General features: G+C 46.7%; 1 protein-coding gene across 2 annotated transcripts in view; it reads right to left on the bottom strand.

Annotated features, from left to right (window-relative positions):
- Nudcd3 (NudC domain containing 3) overlaps positions 1-14,076 on the bottom strand; it is a 92,142-nt gene that overhangs the window by 7,881 nt on the left and 70,185 nt on the right. For both annotated transcript variants that reach the window (XM_010624937.3, XM_010624936.3), the window contains exon 4: positions 7,003-7,146. In XM_010624937.3, the coding sequence (XP_010623239.1) occupies positions 7,003-7,146 (144 nt within the window). The remainder of the gene's footprint in view (positions 1-7,002; positions 7,147-14,076) is intronic.

A 14,076-nucleotide genomic window follows, 5' to 3' on the forward strand; every position in this document is an offset into this window, starting at 1 on the left:
AGTCTTTTACCCTCATCCTCATTAGTAATTGTCCTTACTAAGAGCTATGGAACACACAAAGGCCTGTACCACAGTATTAAAACAAGGGCTAGGGCTAGGATTTAGCTCAGTGGCACACAATGTCCAGAGTTCAATCCTAGGTACTGTGCCCCAAAAGAAGTGCATGGAATATACAAGGAGTATTTCCAGGGCCAGGGATTTAGCTCAGTGATACCACACCTGCCTCATAAGCGCAAGGTGCTGAGTTTGATCCCCGGTTCCTAAAATAAAGAATAAAATAAAACAGGGCAGACCCTGGAGATCAGGTCTGTGTGGGGCAGTCACTTAGCTCCCAGCGGGCTCTGCACAGTGCAGGAACAGACACGGGTTCACAGATAGGCTTTCCACTGCCGCCTCCTTGGCAGCCCTGAGGGCACAGGGCAGGTGGGCTGAGGAGCACTGGCCTGTCCGGCAGGTGGAGGAACACATCTGACCACAGGCGCACTCCCCGATAGGCACCCTTTTATCAGAAGTGTTTGATCTATACTGAGATTACATAAAGTTTACAGTAAGAGTGACTCATACTGAAGTTGTTTCAAAAAACTTAACAGTTTTCCAGCCAGGAGTAGTGAGTGGCACAGGCCTGTAATCCCAGCACTCAGGGAGGCTGAGGCAGGACAGCAAATTCAAGTTCTGCCTGGGCAAATTAACAAGACTCTCAAAATAAAAATAGAAAATAGAAAAAATACTGGGGATGTAGCTCAGTGGAAGAGCACCCTTAGCTTCGAGCCCCAGGACTACCAAAAAAACAAAACAAAATCAAGTAAGTTTTTCAATATAAATTAAAACAAAATAGTGGTTTTCACAGTCACACATGTCAAATGTCAAGTGCACACCTGGCTGCCGAAGTATCAGGGCCCCCAGGCTGGGCAGTGCAGCCTGCAGGAGGCCACCCTGCTCAGGTGTCACCATGCACGTTACAGGTGTGTCCTGGTTTATTTTTGTTTTTGAGACAGGGTCTCACTATGTAATTCAGGCTGACCTGGAACTCACAGCCATCCTCCTGCCTCAGTCTTCTCAGTGCTGGGCTTACAGGCATGAAGCCACCATGCCTGCTTAAAAAAAATTTTTTTTTGGTACCAGGGATCAAACTCAGGACCTTGTGCTTGTGAGGCAGAGGGTGGTGCCACTGAGCTAAATCCCTGGCCCTTAAAATGTTTTTAATTGAGGTAAAATTCACATAAAATTCTACCCATAAGTGAACAATTGAGTAGGGTTAGCATTTTCACTATAGCATGCACCCATCACCCCTACTCCCACAACCATCCCTGTCTCATCACCCCCAAAAAGAATCCCTATGTCCATTAGCTGTTGCTCCACACCTTGCCCTAATCCCTTCCCTAAATGCCTCTTCCCCACTCCTGGTAACTCTTGATGATTGTCTCTAGTGATTTCACACCAATGGACTCTCCAAGTCTGCTCTATTCCGAATGGGCTCCTCCAGGTCCTCCTGCATCAGAGTTCTGTTCCTTTTCAGGCTGAGTAATATTCCACTGAACAGACAACTTGGCTCTATGTATCCATTAATGCACAGATGGACACTAGGGCTGCCTCCACCTTTGGGCCATTGTGTTTCAGCTCCTGCTTCCTCTGGAGTGTTTAGGGACAGAATTGCTGGCTCCCTGGTAATTCTGCATTTAGCTTTTTGAGGAGCCTCCAGACCTCGCCCCACAGATGAAGCAGTGTTTTCCATTCCTACCAGCAGGCGCCAGGCTCTGATCTCTCCCCAAGCTCAATGACACCAGCAACTTCCCCATGAGTTAACCTCGAGGGTGTGACCAGTGCTTGCACTTGGCCTGGGAGAGCTCTGGTGGCAACACAGGTGTGGCTGCCTTGAGCTCATGTTAAGGCCTCAGAAGACCCAGGTATCCTTTCCAAAGCTGTAGTCAGTATTTACTTAGCACTCGTGGGATACCTCCCACCGTGCTTTTGGGATGAGCACATGAGTTAAAAAGAGTAAGACTGCTATGAAGAAAATGACCACTACCACAGCACAGGCCTGGAGAGCTTCACACCCCCTTGTCCCCAGCTCTTTTTCCTTAAATGGTCCCAAGCCCAGAGCTGCGGAGCCAACTGATTTCTTTATGCTCCAAATTTTCCCATGCACCTTCCTTGGAGAGACACTTCAGGGAGGAACTGGACCTGGCACTTAACCTGCCAAGCCACTCAATGGCTCTGACACCTGGGCGAAGGATGTATGCCGACAGGTCAGAGGAGAATAGGGGAAATGTTCCTGCAATGGACATCATGGGCACCTAGCTAAAGACAACAACCTGGGTGGTCTGCTCAACATTTTGCTTCTTTTTTTTTAATGGTACTGGGAATCAAACTCAGGACCTTGCACTTGTGAGGCAGGCGGTGGAACCACTGAGCTAAATCCCCAGCCAGCTTTTTTGCTTTTCTTTTCAGTACTGGGGATTGAACCCAGTCCTTCACGCATACTAAGCATGAGCTCTACCACTGATCTACATCCCATCCCCAGTATTTTATTTTATCTTGAGGCAGAGTCTCACTAAGTTGCCTGAGCTGTCCTCTAACACATGACCCTCCTGCCTCAGCCCTGAGTAACTGAGATTACTGGTTTGTTGGCCACTGTACACAGCCAACCAACTTTTCTTTTTAATGTCTTGTTACTTTGTGACAGGTCCCATTTGTGGAGGTACACAGTGCACACAGTAAAACTCATCCTTGAGGTCAATATGCATGAGCTGTAGCTACAACCCCCTCACAGACCAGACTGGTTTCCTGCTCCAGAACGTCATCCTTGATGAATCACACAGTTCACAGCCTGCGTTGGCCATCCTTCCCCAGGCACATGGGCCCTTCCACATGGGCCAGGCCCAGGCCATGCCATGACGCAGGTGACACATCCAACAGTGCATGTGGGGTGCTTTCAGCACTGGCAGCAGGGTCAATCTGCGCATTTCCATTTCTTCCAGGTCAACAGCGGCAGCTCACGACTCTTACCAATGGGCTCCTGGCCTCACACAGTGCCACCCTCCTCAGGTCCCTTCAGGATTCTCGCAAGGTCCAGCACTCCTGGGACGCTGGGGCCCATGATACCAGTAGCAGCCCCTCCATGCTGCCTCCTGATTGTGGGCAGACACTGAGTCTGAGTCAAGAAGTCCCAGACAAGCACAACAAAGATTACCATGACCTTGCTTCCCATGGCACATCCTCACTTTACAGTGTCAAGATCCCAGGTTCCTCTTCCTTCTCCTGGTCCCAGCCTCCCAAACACACTTGCACCAGCTCCACCTCAGCACCCTGTCTGTGCCAGTGACGCACCAGCAGCCCTTTCCTTCCTGTAAGGGAGCCTCATTTCTACTCAGGCAAGCAGTGTGCCCAGTCTGGAGGGCAGGACTCCTCACAGCTGCCCAGTGAGGGGAGTGTGGGACATTCCTTCCCCAAAAGGCACCATGGGCAAAGGCAGGGGACAGGAAGGACAGCACCATTGCAGGGCATCGCACCCGCTGATGGGAGGATGAGGCTGTACAGGGCAGCTACCAGCTCCTAGGAAGTGCCATCTCCTGGTTTTCAATGTTGTCAATGATTTTTTTTTTTTTTTTTTTAACTTAACTAGCCAGGAGTAGTGGCCCATGCCTGTAATCCCAGCACTCCGGAGGCTGAGGCGAGAGAATCACCCTAAGTTCAAGGCCGGCCTGGGCTACACAGTGAGTTCAAGTCCACTATGAACTAAACAGTGAGACCCTCAAAAAATAAACAAAATTAAGACACTATGTAAGCCAGAGAGGATAAGACACCTGTCTTGGCCACTGCCTTCAGTGCAACCTATAGGTCTCAGCTCTTTCCCTAGACGCTAGGATGGGAATGATGTGAAGGACTGTAATTCCCGGGGACAAACCAAAGGAGTGTCCTGGAGACAGCACACACTGAGGCATCCAGCAGGGCTCAGCTACATCCGCAGCCTTCTTTGAGAAAGGGTCTTGCTGAGTTGGGAAGGCTGGGCTTGAATTTGCTGGGGTGGGGTTAGAAGCAGGTGCCACTATGCCCAACTTCTTTTTCTTTCTCCTCCTCCTCTTTTTTTCGGTGGGGGTGAGGGAAGGGCAGATTGAATAGAAGGCCTCATGGATGCTAGATAATGTCTCTACTGCTGAGCCACACCCTTCACATTTCATTTTATATAATAATCCCCAGACTCTGGCTCTTGCTAAATGCTAAAGTAATGTAATCTGCAGTTCCCACACTGCCTTCATGAAGATGTATGTGAGGTTATCCACAAGGACAGCTCACAGGCCAGGAGAGGCAGCCAGGTAGGAAGGGGACTCCCAGCTAGGAAAGGCAGACTTCACCCTCACAAGAAAGGCAGATGGAACAACTAGAGGTGTCCAGATAAACCAGCAGAGAAAGGAAAGCCAGGAATCCATGCCAGCAGAGACAGGGGTATACGGGCACACACACCACAGCAACACTCAGAAATGCTGCAGCCCCCAGGGATCCCACTGAGAAGCAGTGACTTCTGGAAATTGCCTTAGTGCAGGGGGAGAGGAAGGCTGCAGCTTATATACAAAGCCCATGCACGGATATACTGTGGTGAGGTTTTAGAGCCCAAGCTTCAAGGGCTAATATCTCAGAGAATAGCCTGGAGCCCCTTTACTGTGTTCCGCGGCTGCGCATGCATGGCATCAGCATAGGAGGACGCAGTGCGCAGTGGCAGGCGCCTTCTGTACAGCCTCAACCACTCCTCCAGCAGCACAGTGCCCACGCAGTACCAGTGTGGGGGGCAGCCTGCTGGCTCCCCACCGAGGGAGAGACAAGGACAATGCACAAGCTGGGGCCAGCTCCTGGGCGGAAGGAGCCGGTGCTGTCGCCACGACTGATTTTACATCTCTGTAACCAGGCGAGGAGCTTGCCTGAGTCAAGAAGTCTCATTTAACATTCGAAGTGTGGGAGGGAGGGAGGCAAGAGCTGTCACACGGTTTTAGCTGCCACCCCTGCCTGCCCTGGCTGTCTGGTGTGGGAGCCACCGCACAGTGCGGGCAGAGCAGGTCATGGGAAGACACAGGAAGCAAGTGGCTGTCTGCTTGCCCTCGGCCCCTGAGGAGGTCAGAACCACTCGCTATGGGGTCTGTGGTAACAGTGTCAGCTCCGAATGCTGCCCCTCCTCCTGGCAGCTCCAAGAAGAGCCCTCCAGTGTCCCAGGGCTGCTGTGACAAAAAAAGACCAGGGTCTTAACACACATTCCTCTTGCAGTTCTTAAGGCAGATGTCCAGAAGCAAGGTGTGGGCAGGACCATGCTCCCAGGAGGCTCCCTCTTCCAGCTTCTGGTGACTGCTGGCTCCCCTGGCTTATGGCCACAGCATTCTGCCTAGCCTTCAAATGACCTTCTCAGTATCCTCACACAGACATCTGTTCCTGCACTCTGGGCCCACCTAGACAGTCCAGGAGGCTCAGATTCTTCCAGAAGAGGCCACAAACTCAGGACAGCTTCTGGGGCTCTACTCACTCTCCTGAACCATTCTGCTCAGCACAGGGCAGCTGCAAACCCATGAAGACCTGCTCAGGCCAGGCGCTCAGCCCCATGTGAAGGATGAGAAAAGGATGCCCAGAGCCAGGCCCTGATCCACGCCAATCCCTCTCTGCATCTACCTGCTGAGGGGAGACAGGCTGCCAAGTTTCACAAGGCAAATGCAGTGCCCTGAACAGGATCTTCATGAATCAAAATCTGCTTCCTAATTTATAGTATCACCTAAGATGTGATCAAAAGAAAAAATTGGCCCCAAAAGGTCATCAAGAAACAATTAAACCAAGAATACAGCAAACCCTTGGCTTCCATAAATGCTAACTTTCTGTAACCTCAGGGCAGCAGGAGCAGGCAGAGGCAGGCAGAACCCTCTGGCTTTGTGGGAGAGCCTGGTACAGGTCAGCCCCAGCTGATGGAAGAGCCACAGGAAAAGGCCACAATGTGCTATGCTTCTTGTCTTTTCTAAGACCCTTTACTTTCCCATATGAGGCTCCTGTGGAAATGCAATGCCCAGCACTGACAGTAACAGCAGCTTTGAAGGACCGTGGGAACCAATACAGGCAGCATCTCAGTGGCAGGGTCTTCACCAGGACTACCGGGGCTAGCAGCACACCCAAGATGCCTGTTTGCAGCAGAGCAGATGCCTTGGGCTGCAGCTGGCTCTGCTTCTTTCCCATCCACTATCCAGGCCTAGCAAAAGTTAATTAAAATACCAGTGGCAGGTGGGGCACAGGGAAGCCCAAAGAGGGCAGAACTCACTGAGGATGAACATCCAGTATCCTCCACAGCCAGGACCCACAGATGCCTCCAGCGAGGGTAAGAGGGGCACAGTGCACACACCTCACACCTAGGAGTGCGGCTCCCTCCACAGCCACTTTCCAGCCTGCATGGAGCACAGCCTCCACACCAAAGGGAAAAAGTCTGAAAGCATCTCACAGCGGGGCTCCCTGGCCCAGCCTCACCCCAGGCACACTACCACCCTCCCAGAATATGAGCTTGCTGGTGACCCCAAAGCACCTGCTGGCCCAGAGCACTGTGTTCAATGCTGGCAGCCAGCAGTATAAGAGGTGAACATTTTGCCATACCCTGTTCCACCTGTACTTTACACACAAGTGTAGCAAATGCACAAGAAAAGCAACATGGCTTTGAAATTCCCATGAAGCGAGTCCCCTCAATCAACAAAAATCTTTAGGAGATGAGCAATGTAGTGATAACCACATTTTCAAAGAAACAGTGTAAGGTAAAAGGAGTATCAGTACCCAGATACAATCCCTGCAATTCTAACCCAGTGGTCACCAGATCCAGAGACTCATTATAGAGGAGCTGTCCCGGGTTGGGTGAGGACACGGCTGCTATGAGGAAGCATCCTGTGGGGAGGGATGCACAGAGATGCATCCCCTGTTGCACAAGGCCAGGGGCACTCACTGCTCAGAGCAGCCCGGGCAGACCAGAGTGCTATGCACTGAGACCACACTCACCAGCACGCACTTGCCCGGCTCCAGGCTCCAGAGAGAGCTCTCAGTGTTGATCTTGTGTGTGAGCTTCCCTTCCATGAGGACACGCTCCCCACCTTCTTCCACCATGGCCACGCGGATGGAGCCGCTGCTGAGGGCTACCGAGACCTGGGGACAAGCAGAAAAAAAATCACATCTGTGAGAGGTAGCTGCCAGGCACAGGGCAGTCGCAGGGACAGTGATTTCGGGGACCAGCCTATGCACTCCAGCTCCTGTGGGGCTCTGCGGGCTCCTGAGTGAAGAAAGCCATTCCAGCCTGCTCCACACTCAGGGCCACCTGCACACGTCAGCTCCTCCAGGACATGGCACACATTCTATACTCCATACAGACACTTTCTAAAATCTAGGTTTTAGGGCCGGGGATGCAGCAGGCACCACATCTGCCCAGCAAGTAGAAGGTCCTGAGTTCAATTCGGAGTACTGGAAAAAAGGAAAAAAAATTAAAATCTTTTATAACATAAAAAACCTTTATAGTAGCATATCCCTTGTGTGAGATGCTTGAGAGCAGAAGTGGTCCAGATGTTGAAAGTTTTTCAGAGTTTGGAATATCTGCATACACTTTACTGGTTAAGCATCCCTAATCTGAAAATCAGAAATCTAAAAAGTTTTGGATCAGAGATGTCCAACCTATATTTGCACACTCTACATATTGAATATTGAAAGCAAGTATTTAAAATATTTTTCTCATAAGTCTGAGAAATTAACATAATTTATAGGCTACTCAATACCTGGTTCATTAAATGCTTATAAAATTTACCAGGAAAAAACCCTCAAAGTTACAGAATTTTCCAGGTAGAGTTCAGTATTTGCCAATGGAAAAGACTGTAACTAAGTGTGGTTTGAATGAGCACAAATCAAAAAAGAAAGGGAAAGTGCAAGGTCCTGAGTTGGAGCCTCAGTAACAAAAATGTGGGGGGTAGAAGGGATAGGACTGGACAGGACAGAACAGGACCACGTGCGAGCAATTGCTCCATCCTATACAAGGTCCTGTTTGGGCAGCTGGGAAAGAAGGGGGCAGGACTGTCCCAGAGGACATGGACCCCTCACACCAGGGGTGGGAGAACTGTCCACCCTGGCTACACAGCCAGGTTTCGGTGAAGGACAGGGTGTGTATGCGGGGGCCTCCTCTAGGGACAGCACACACAAGCACTTGTGCTGACTCCTCAGAGGAACCTCTACTTTGGGAAAGTCTGCTGCCCTGGTTGGACCCCTCCAGCACGAACAAGCCCACCTTCTAAAAGCAAAAGAAGCACAAGCAAATGTGACATGGCTCAGCTTGCTCCTGGATTGTCTCCAGAAGGACCCTGGGCCCAATCAGCCTAACTGTGAACTTGTGTGTGACCAACAGCTGAAGCCACCCACCCCAGCTGCCTTAGCCTGGCTTCCCAAGAGCAAGCTCGCTTTAACAAACTCCCCCGGCAGCTTTACACAACACTGTGATTCCCCAATTTGGGCAAGATTCTCACACAGCCTACTAAGGAGAATGAATGAAATCCTTGTGGGAGAAAACCGAGAGTGCCAGCTGAAAACATCACACCAAAAACAGACTGTCATCCGACCAGTCTCCTGCAGAAATACAATGACAAAGAGAAAGACCCCAGTGAAAGGGGAGGAAGTGAGTGTTCCAGAGCAGATAGGACGACAAAACTGGGGAATACAGAAGAAGCACTGCCACAGGAAATAAATATTCCAGGGCAAGGAACACCCAGGAGCCACAGCAGGGAGACCCAGCTGAGGGCCAGTAGTTATGGAGGCAGCTGCGAGGCCTCCCGGCCTGTAAAGCAAAACTATCATACATTGGGAAGAACAGACCTCTGACACATAGGGATGAAACTGCCAACAATGATTCACATGCAAGAAAATAGGACGATTAAAAAAAAAGGGAAATCAACAATAGGGTCTCATTAAGAAAACCAGAAGCATGAAAAGAAAGACGGAAAAACCAAAACCTCAGACTACAGAGCTAATCAGGAAAAGACATATCTAAATATTTCCATTTTATGTATCTTTACAGAGATCTGAAAAGATACTGTTTCAATAGAACCCAGAGTAAAATGCGAAAAAGCTGTAATAGCAAAAAAGAAAGAAGAATCAAAATTTAGTGTAGAAGATAAAGTCAAAGAAATCAAGGTAGAGAAAGAGTAATCAATCTGACATTCCCACAATTATGGCAATAATAAGCAAATTTCCCAGTGAGAAAGGAAAAAATGTCTTTAGATTGAAAAGACCCACTATGTGTTAGACAGAATGAATGAGCAACGACTGAAACAAACTCAATTTTACAACACTGAGTACCTAAAAAGGTCCTAGGCATTCCAGAGATGATGTGAAAAGGGTCACTCACAACGTCCCTGAAAGAATGAGACTTCTAGAATCAGCACCACGGGCAGTAAGAAGGCAAGGGACTTTCAGCCTTCCAGGGAGAAAGTGGCCTTATGACAGAATTCTATATACACCCAGCGGGGAAAGAAGTGAAAGGTTAAAACAAATACATTTTAAGGCATAAAAGAACTATGCATTTATCACACATATCTCTTTGATAACCCAAGAAAAATCCCAACTGGGATCCAAAAATGAATCCATTTAACTGAGAAGTACAGAAGGAAGCCCAGGATGTTAACCAGGCAGAGAGCTGCAGAATCATCAGCCAGGCTGGAGTCGGAGAAAGTGACTTCTAGACAATACCAGTATTACTGCACCTGAGTAACTCAAGTGATGAGGAAAGTGCACTGGTTTTGACAAGATGAAAAAGAAAGACAGCAAGAACTGCAGGAAACCAATGTGATGAGTGAGACTCCTGATCCAAGGGGATGCCAGTGAAATGAGAGTACTAAAGAGTTCTTTCTCCCGAAAAGGGAAAAAGAAAAATGGCAAGAAGTGTCAACACCAACTCCTCACCAACTGCAGAAGCTAACCAAACGTTTTCAGCAAAACAAACAACCATGCCTCACCAAGACCAGCCAGCTGGGGGGATTTTAACTATCCCTGGACCCACCCCCACGCTGGCCTTCAGCAGCTTGCTCTCTAGTGCTGCCAGCACCCACAGAGAGGAGAATACAGACATCTGACCTGTGTGAAGGCACCTGGGAAGACCCTGCTTACAAGGCTGTTCAACAGGACTTGGACCCCCCTCAACATACCTGCACGCTCCCACAGGTGTTTACACCTGTGATTACACACAAGAGTTTGACAAATGAAGCAAACAAAAGGAAAAGGTGGGACCTGCCTGGCAAGTTTGAGGTCCTGAGTTTGATCCCCAATACCAAAAAAAGCAAAACACAAAAGAAAAGAAAAACAAAAATAATAATATTAACGAGAGTGAAAATGGGGAAAGGGGATTTAGAAGAGGGAGGGAGGTGAGTGGGAAGGGGAAGAAGATTAAAAGAAAAAAACTGCATCATGTACATGTACCTACTCCCCAAACTTCATGTACTACAAACATATACTACCAAAAAAAAAAAAAAGAGGCTATCCATACAATCAGAGACTATCAGCTGTGAGCTTTTGTGTGATAAATACTTTACATTATCTTATTTAGCCCTCAAAAAAAAACCCCCCTCTAGCGTGCGCTCTCTCTCTCTCTCTCCCCCCGTGGAGTGGGCCACCATGCAGCCTCGGCTCCTTAATATAGATCTCTCATACCAAAAAAAAAAAAAAAAAAAAAAAAAAAAAAAAAAAAAGAAAAAAAAAAAAAAAAAAAAAAAAAAAAAAAGGAAAAAGTGGGAAATAAAATGTACACCATGGCTTTGAAAAGCTCTGATGTATTCCAGGCACCTAGAAAGCCACGTGCAGGTTTGTTGTAAACTCAGGGAACCTGAGGCGTCCACAGGCTCTCATCTGCAGCTAACCTTGACCATGAGCAGGAAGTGAAGGCTAGGGCAGGGTCTGCACCTGCTAAGCCAAGTGCCAGGTGTGCTGAGTGCACAGCACACAGAGAGAGCCCCTTGCAGGACCAGATAACCACTAAGGCCATAAAGTAGAGAGCTCACTGGCTTCACACAACAAAAAATAAGAACTTTATAGAAATTGTTCAGGAAAGTCATTAAAATCCAACTACATTAGCTACCAACAGCAAACTACCACGGGAGAATCTGATTTCAGGGCAAAGTCTGTCCCTGAGGACACCCAGACATGGACTTCATGGAAAGCTCTAGAAATCAACTATTTTTAAATGTGCTCAAAAAACTAAAGAAGGCCATGTGTAAAGAACTAAAGGAAAAAATGAAAATATAGTCTCATAAGTAGAAAGTATCAAGAATGATGGAAGTTTTTTCTTTTAATTTAAAAGAACCAAATATAGGGCTGGGGATTTAGCTCAGTGGTTCCACCACCTGCCTCACAAGAGTAAGGTCCCAAGTTTGATCCCCAGTACCAAAAAAAAAAGAACCAAATATAAACTGAAGTTCAAAAGTCGCTGCGGGGGGGGGGGGGCTGGGGATTTAACTCAGTGGTGCCACCACCTGCCTTGCAAGCACAAGGTCCTGAGTTCGTGATGCACAGTACCAAAAACAAAAGTAGGTGGGGAAGAAATGTGAAAAATTCACTATAAGCAATCAAAAGCAGATTCCAGCATTTAGAAAGCAACATCAGCAAACTTAAAGATAAGTCCACTGGGTTACACAATCTGAAGAACAGAAACAAAAAAGAATGAATAAAAATGAACAGAGCCTTGAAAACCTAAGGGACACCAAACACACCAACATCTGTGAGATGGGATTCACAGAAAGAAGGACAGAGGTATACAAGTAACAGGAGTGGCTAAAAATCTGACATGAAAAATTCACCTGTCATCAAGGAAGCTCAATGGTTTTTTGACAACATGGTCAAAACCTAGATCATGTTGTCAAAAAGTCAAGACTGACTATGGTGGCATGCCTATACTCCCAGCTACTTTGGAGGCTGAGGCAGGAAGACTACAAGTTTGAGCCCAGCACGGGCAACTTAGCAAAATTAAAAATGAAAAAAAGGATTGTGGATATAGCTCAGTGGTAGAGTGCCTGTTTGTCTCTGTGCAAGTCTCAGGTTCGATCCCTACTATGGGGGTGGAAAGAGATGACAAAGCAGGGATAAGCAACTCATCACCTAAGAATGACAGCTGGTTTCCCATGAGAGACCATGGAGGTTACAAGCAGTGGGATGATGTATTCATGGCACTGAAAGACACAAACAACCAACCTCACCAAGAACTCTATACACAGCAACATCTCTCTTGAAAAAGGTTAATGTATTCCCAGATAAGCAAAACCTACCGGCAAATCTATCTTCTCTTGCAACTCCTACACAAAATGCTAATGGAACCTAAAATGTACCAATAAACTTAATGAATAAGAGGCATCCAAATAAAATGAAAATAAGAAGTTAAAAAAAAAAAACAACAATTCTAAAGGGGGCCTTTAGCAGAATTGAACAGACACCAGGTGACCATCTGGGTGTACGAAGGACAGAGTGCTGGTCCAGTGCAAAAGACAGCATAAGTCTGTCTTCAATTGGTAACTCTTTTCCTCTCCTACTGGGTTAAAAAAAAAAACTGTATAAAAAGCAACACCCCAAAAGAGAATGGGATACGAGGTATATAGGAATAAACTTTTGTATACTATTGAGTATATTGACAGTAAATTCAAAAGTATTGATATAAAACACAACATGAATTATAATCCCCAGAGCAAACACTAAGCACATAATTCCAAAATATTTACAAAACAAGCAAATTAAATACTAATTTAGAAAGCAGTTATAGAAACAGAAGAAAAAAGAACAAAATGTTCAAAACTTAATACAAAGTCACAGTGATCAAATCAGAATGATACTGGAATAAGGACAGACACACAGTTTAGTAGGGCAGAATGAGAAGGCCAGTATAAATCCACACATTTACAATCAGCTGATCTGAGACGAGCATACCAGGATAACTCAATGGGGGAAGAGTATTTTTTTCAATCTATTATACCACGATAACTGGATATCCACATGCAAAAGAATGCAACTGGCCTACCTCAAAATGAAGTTGGACCTCATACTATGTAATAATTCAAACTCAAAATGTATCAAGGCCTATATGTAAGGACTAAAATGACAACAGAAAAAATATAAATGAAAATGGATTAGGTAACGGCAATAGTTTCTTAGAAATAACAAAAGCACAAGTAACAAAAGGTAAAATAAAAACTTTTGGGCTTCAAAGAACACTGTCAAGAAAATAAAAAGATAAAATACAAATGAAAGTGAAAAAAACATCACCAGAGAATGGAAGAAAATACAGTATTTTCAAATAATGACAACAGTGTATTACCCAGAAGAACTGTAACTCAACAATAAAAGACAAATTATTGATTAAAACATGGACAAAGGACTTAAAATTAAAACAACAATGAAATATTTCATACTCACTGGAATAGCTACACGAAAACTGTAAAACAAAACAAATACTAAGCATTGGTAAGGACATGGAAACTCTAAGGCTTACACATTTTTTAGCGGAGATGTAAAAATGTAAACTGGTGCAACCACTGTAGAGAACAATTTGGTAGTCCCCCAAAGTGAATTATAACAATTCCATCTGGCCCAGCACATCCCACAGAACTGAAATCCTGTGTGCATGGTGGGTGGCAGAGGGGAGAATGAGGTGAAAGTGGAAGTAGTCCAGTGCCCCTTCTCTCCAGCCTCGCCCCACAGGCCAGGTTCTAAGTCACCACTGAAGGCATCAGAAGATGGCATAGAGGTGTAGGTGACCTCAGAAGCAACCCTGTGGCATTCACAGATGGGGAGATACCCTGTCATGAGTGAGAGGCGGACACCCAGCATCATGCTAAGAACTTCACCACAGAGACTCTTCTAAGATGAGGAGTGACGCTCAGGAAGCTGACAGCACATTCTTATTGAATCACAAATAAGACTGCACACACCAAGACCTGTCATGTAAAGGTACAAGAGCCCAATGATGAATGTAACTGTACTGTATACCTAAAATGTACCAATAAACTCAATAAGAGAAAAAAAAAGACCGCACACAAGCATGTTGTGCAGAGACAGCCTGAGAGT

Source organism: Fukomys damarensis, unplaced genomic scaffold (genome assembly GCF_012274545.1).
Source record: "Fukomys damarensis isolate Sample0158 unplaced genomic scaffold, DMR_v1.0_HiC HiC_scaffold_17, whole genome shotgun sequence".
In the NCBI taxonomy this organism is placed as follows: Eukaryota; Metazoa; Chordata; class Mammalia; order Rodentia; family Bathyergidae; genus Fukomys; species Fukomys damarensis.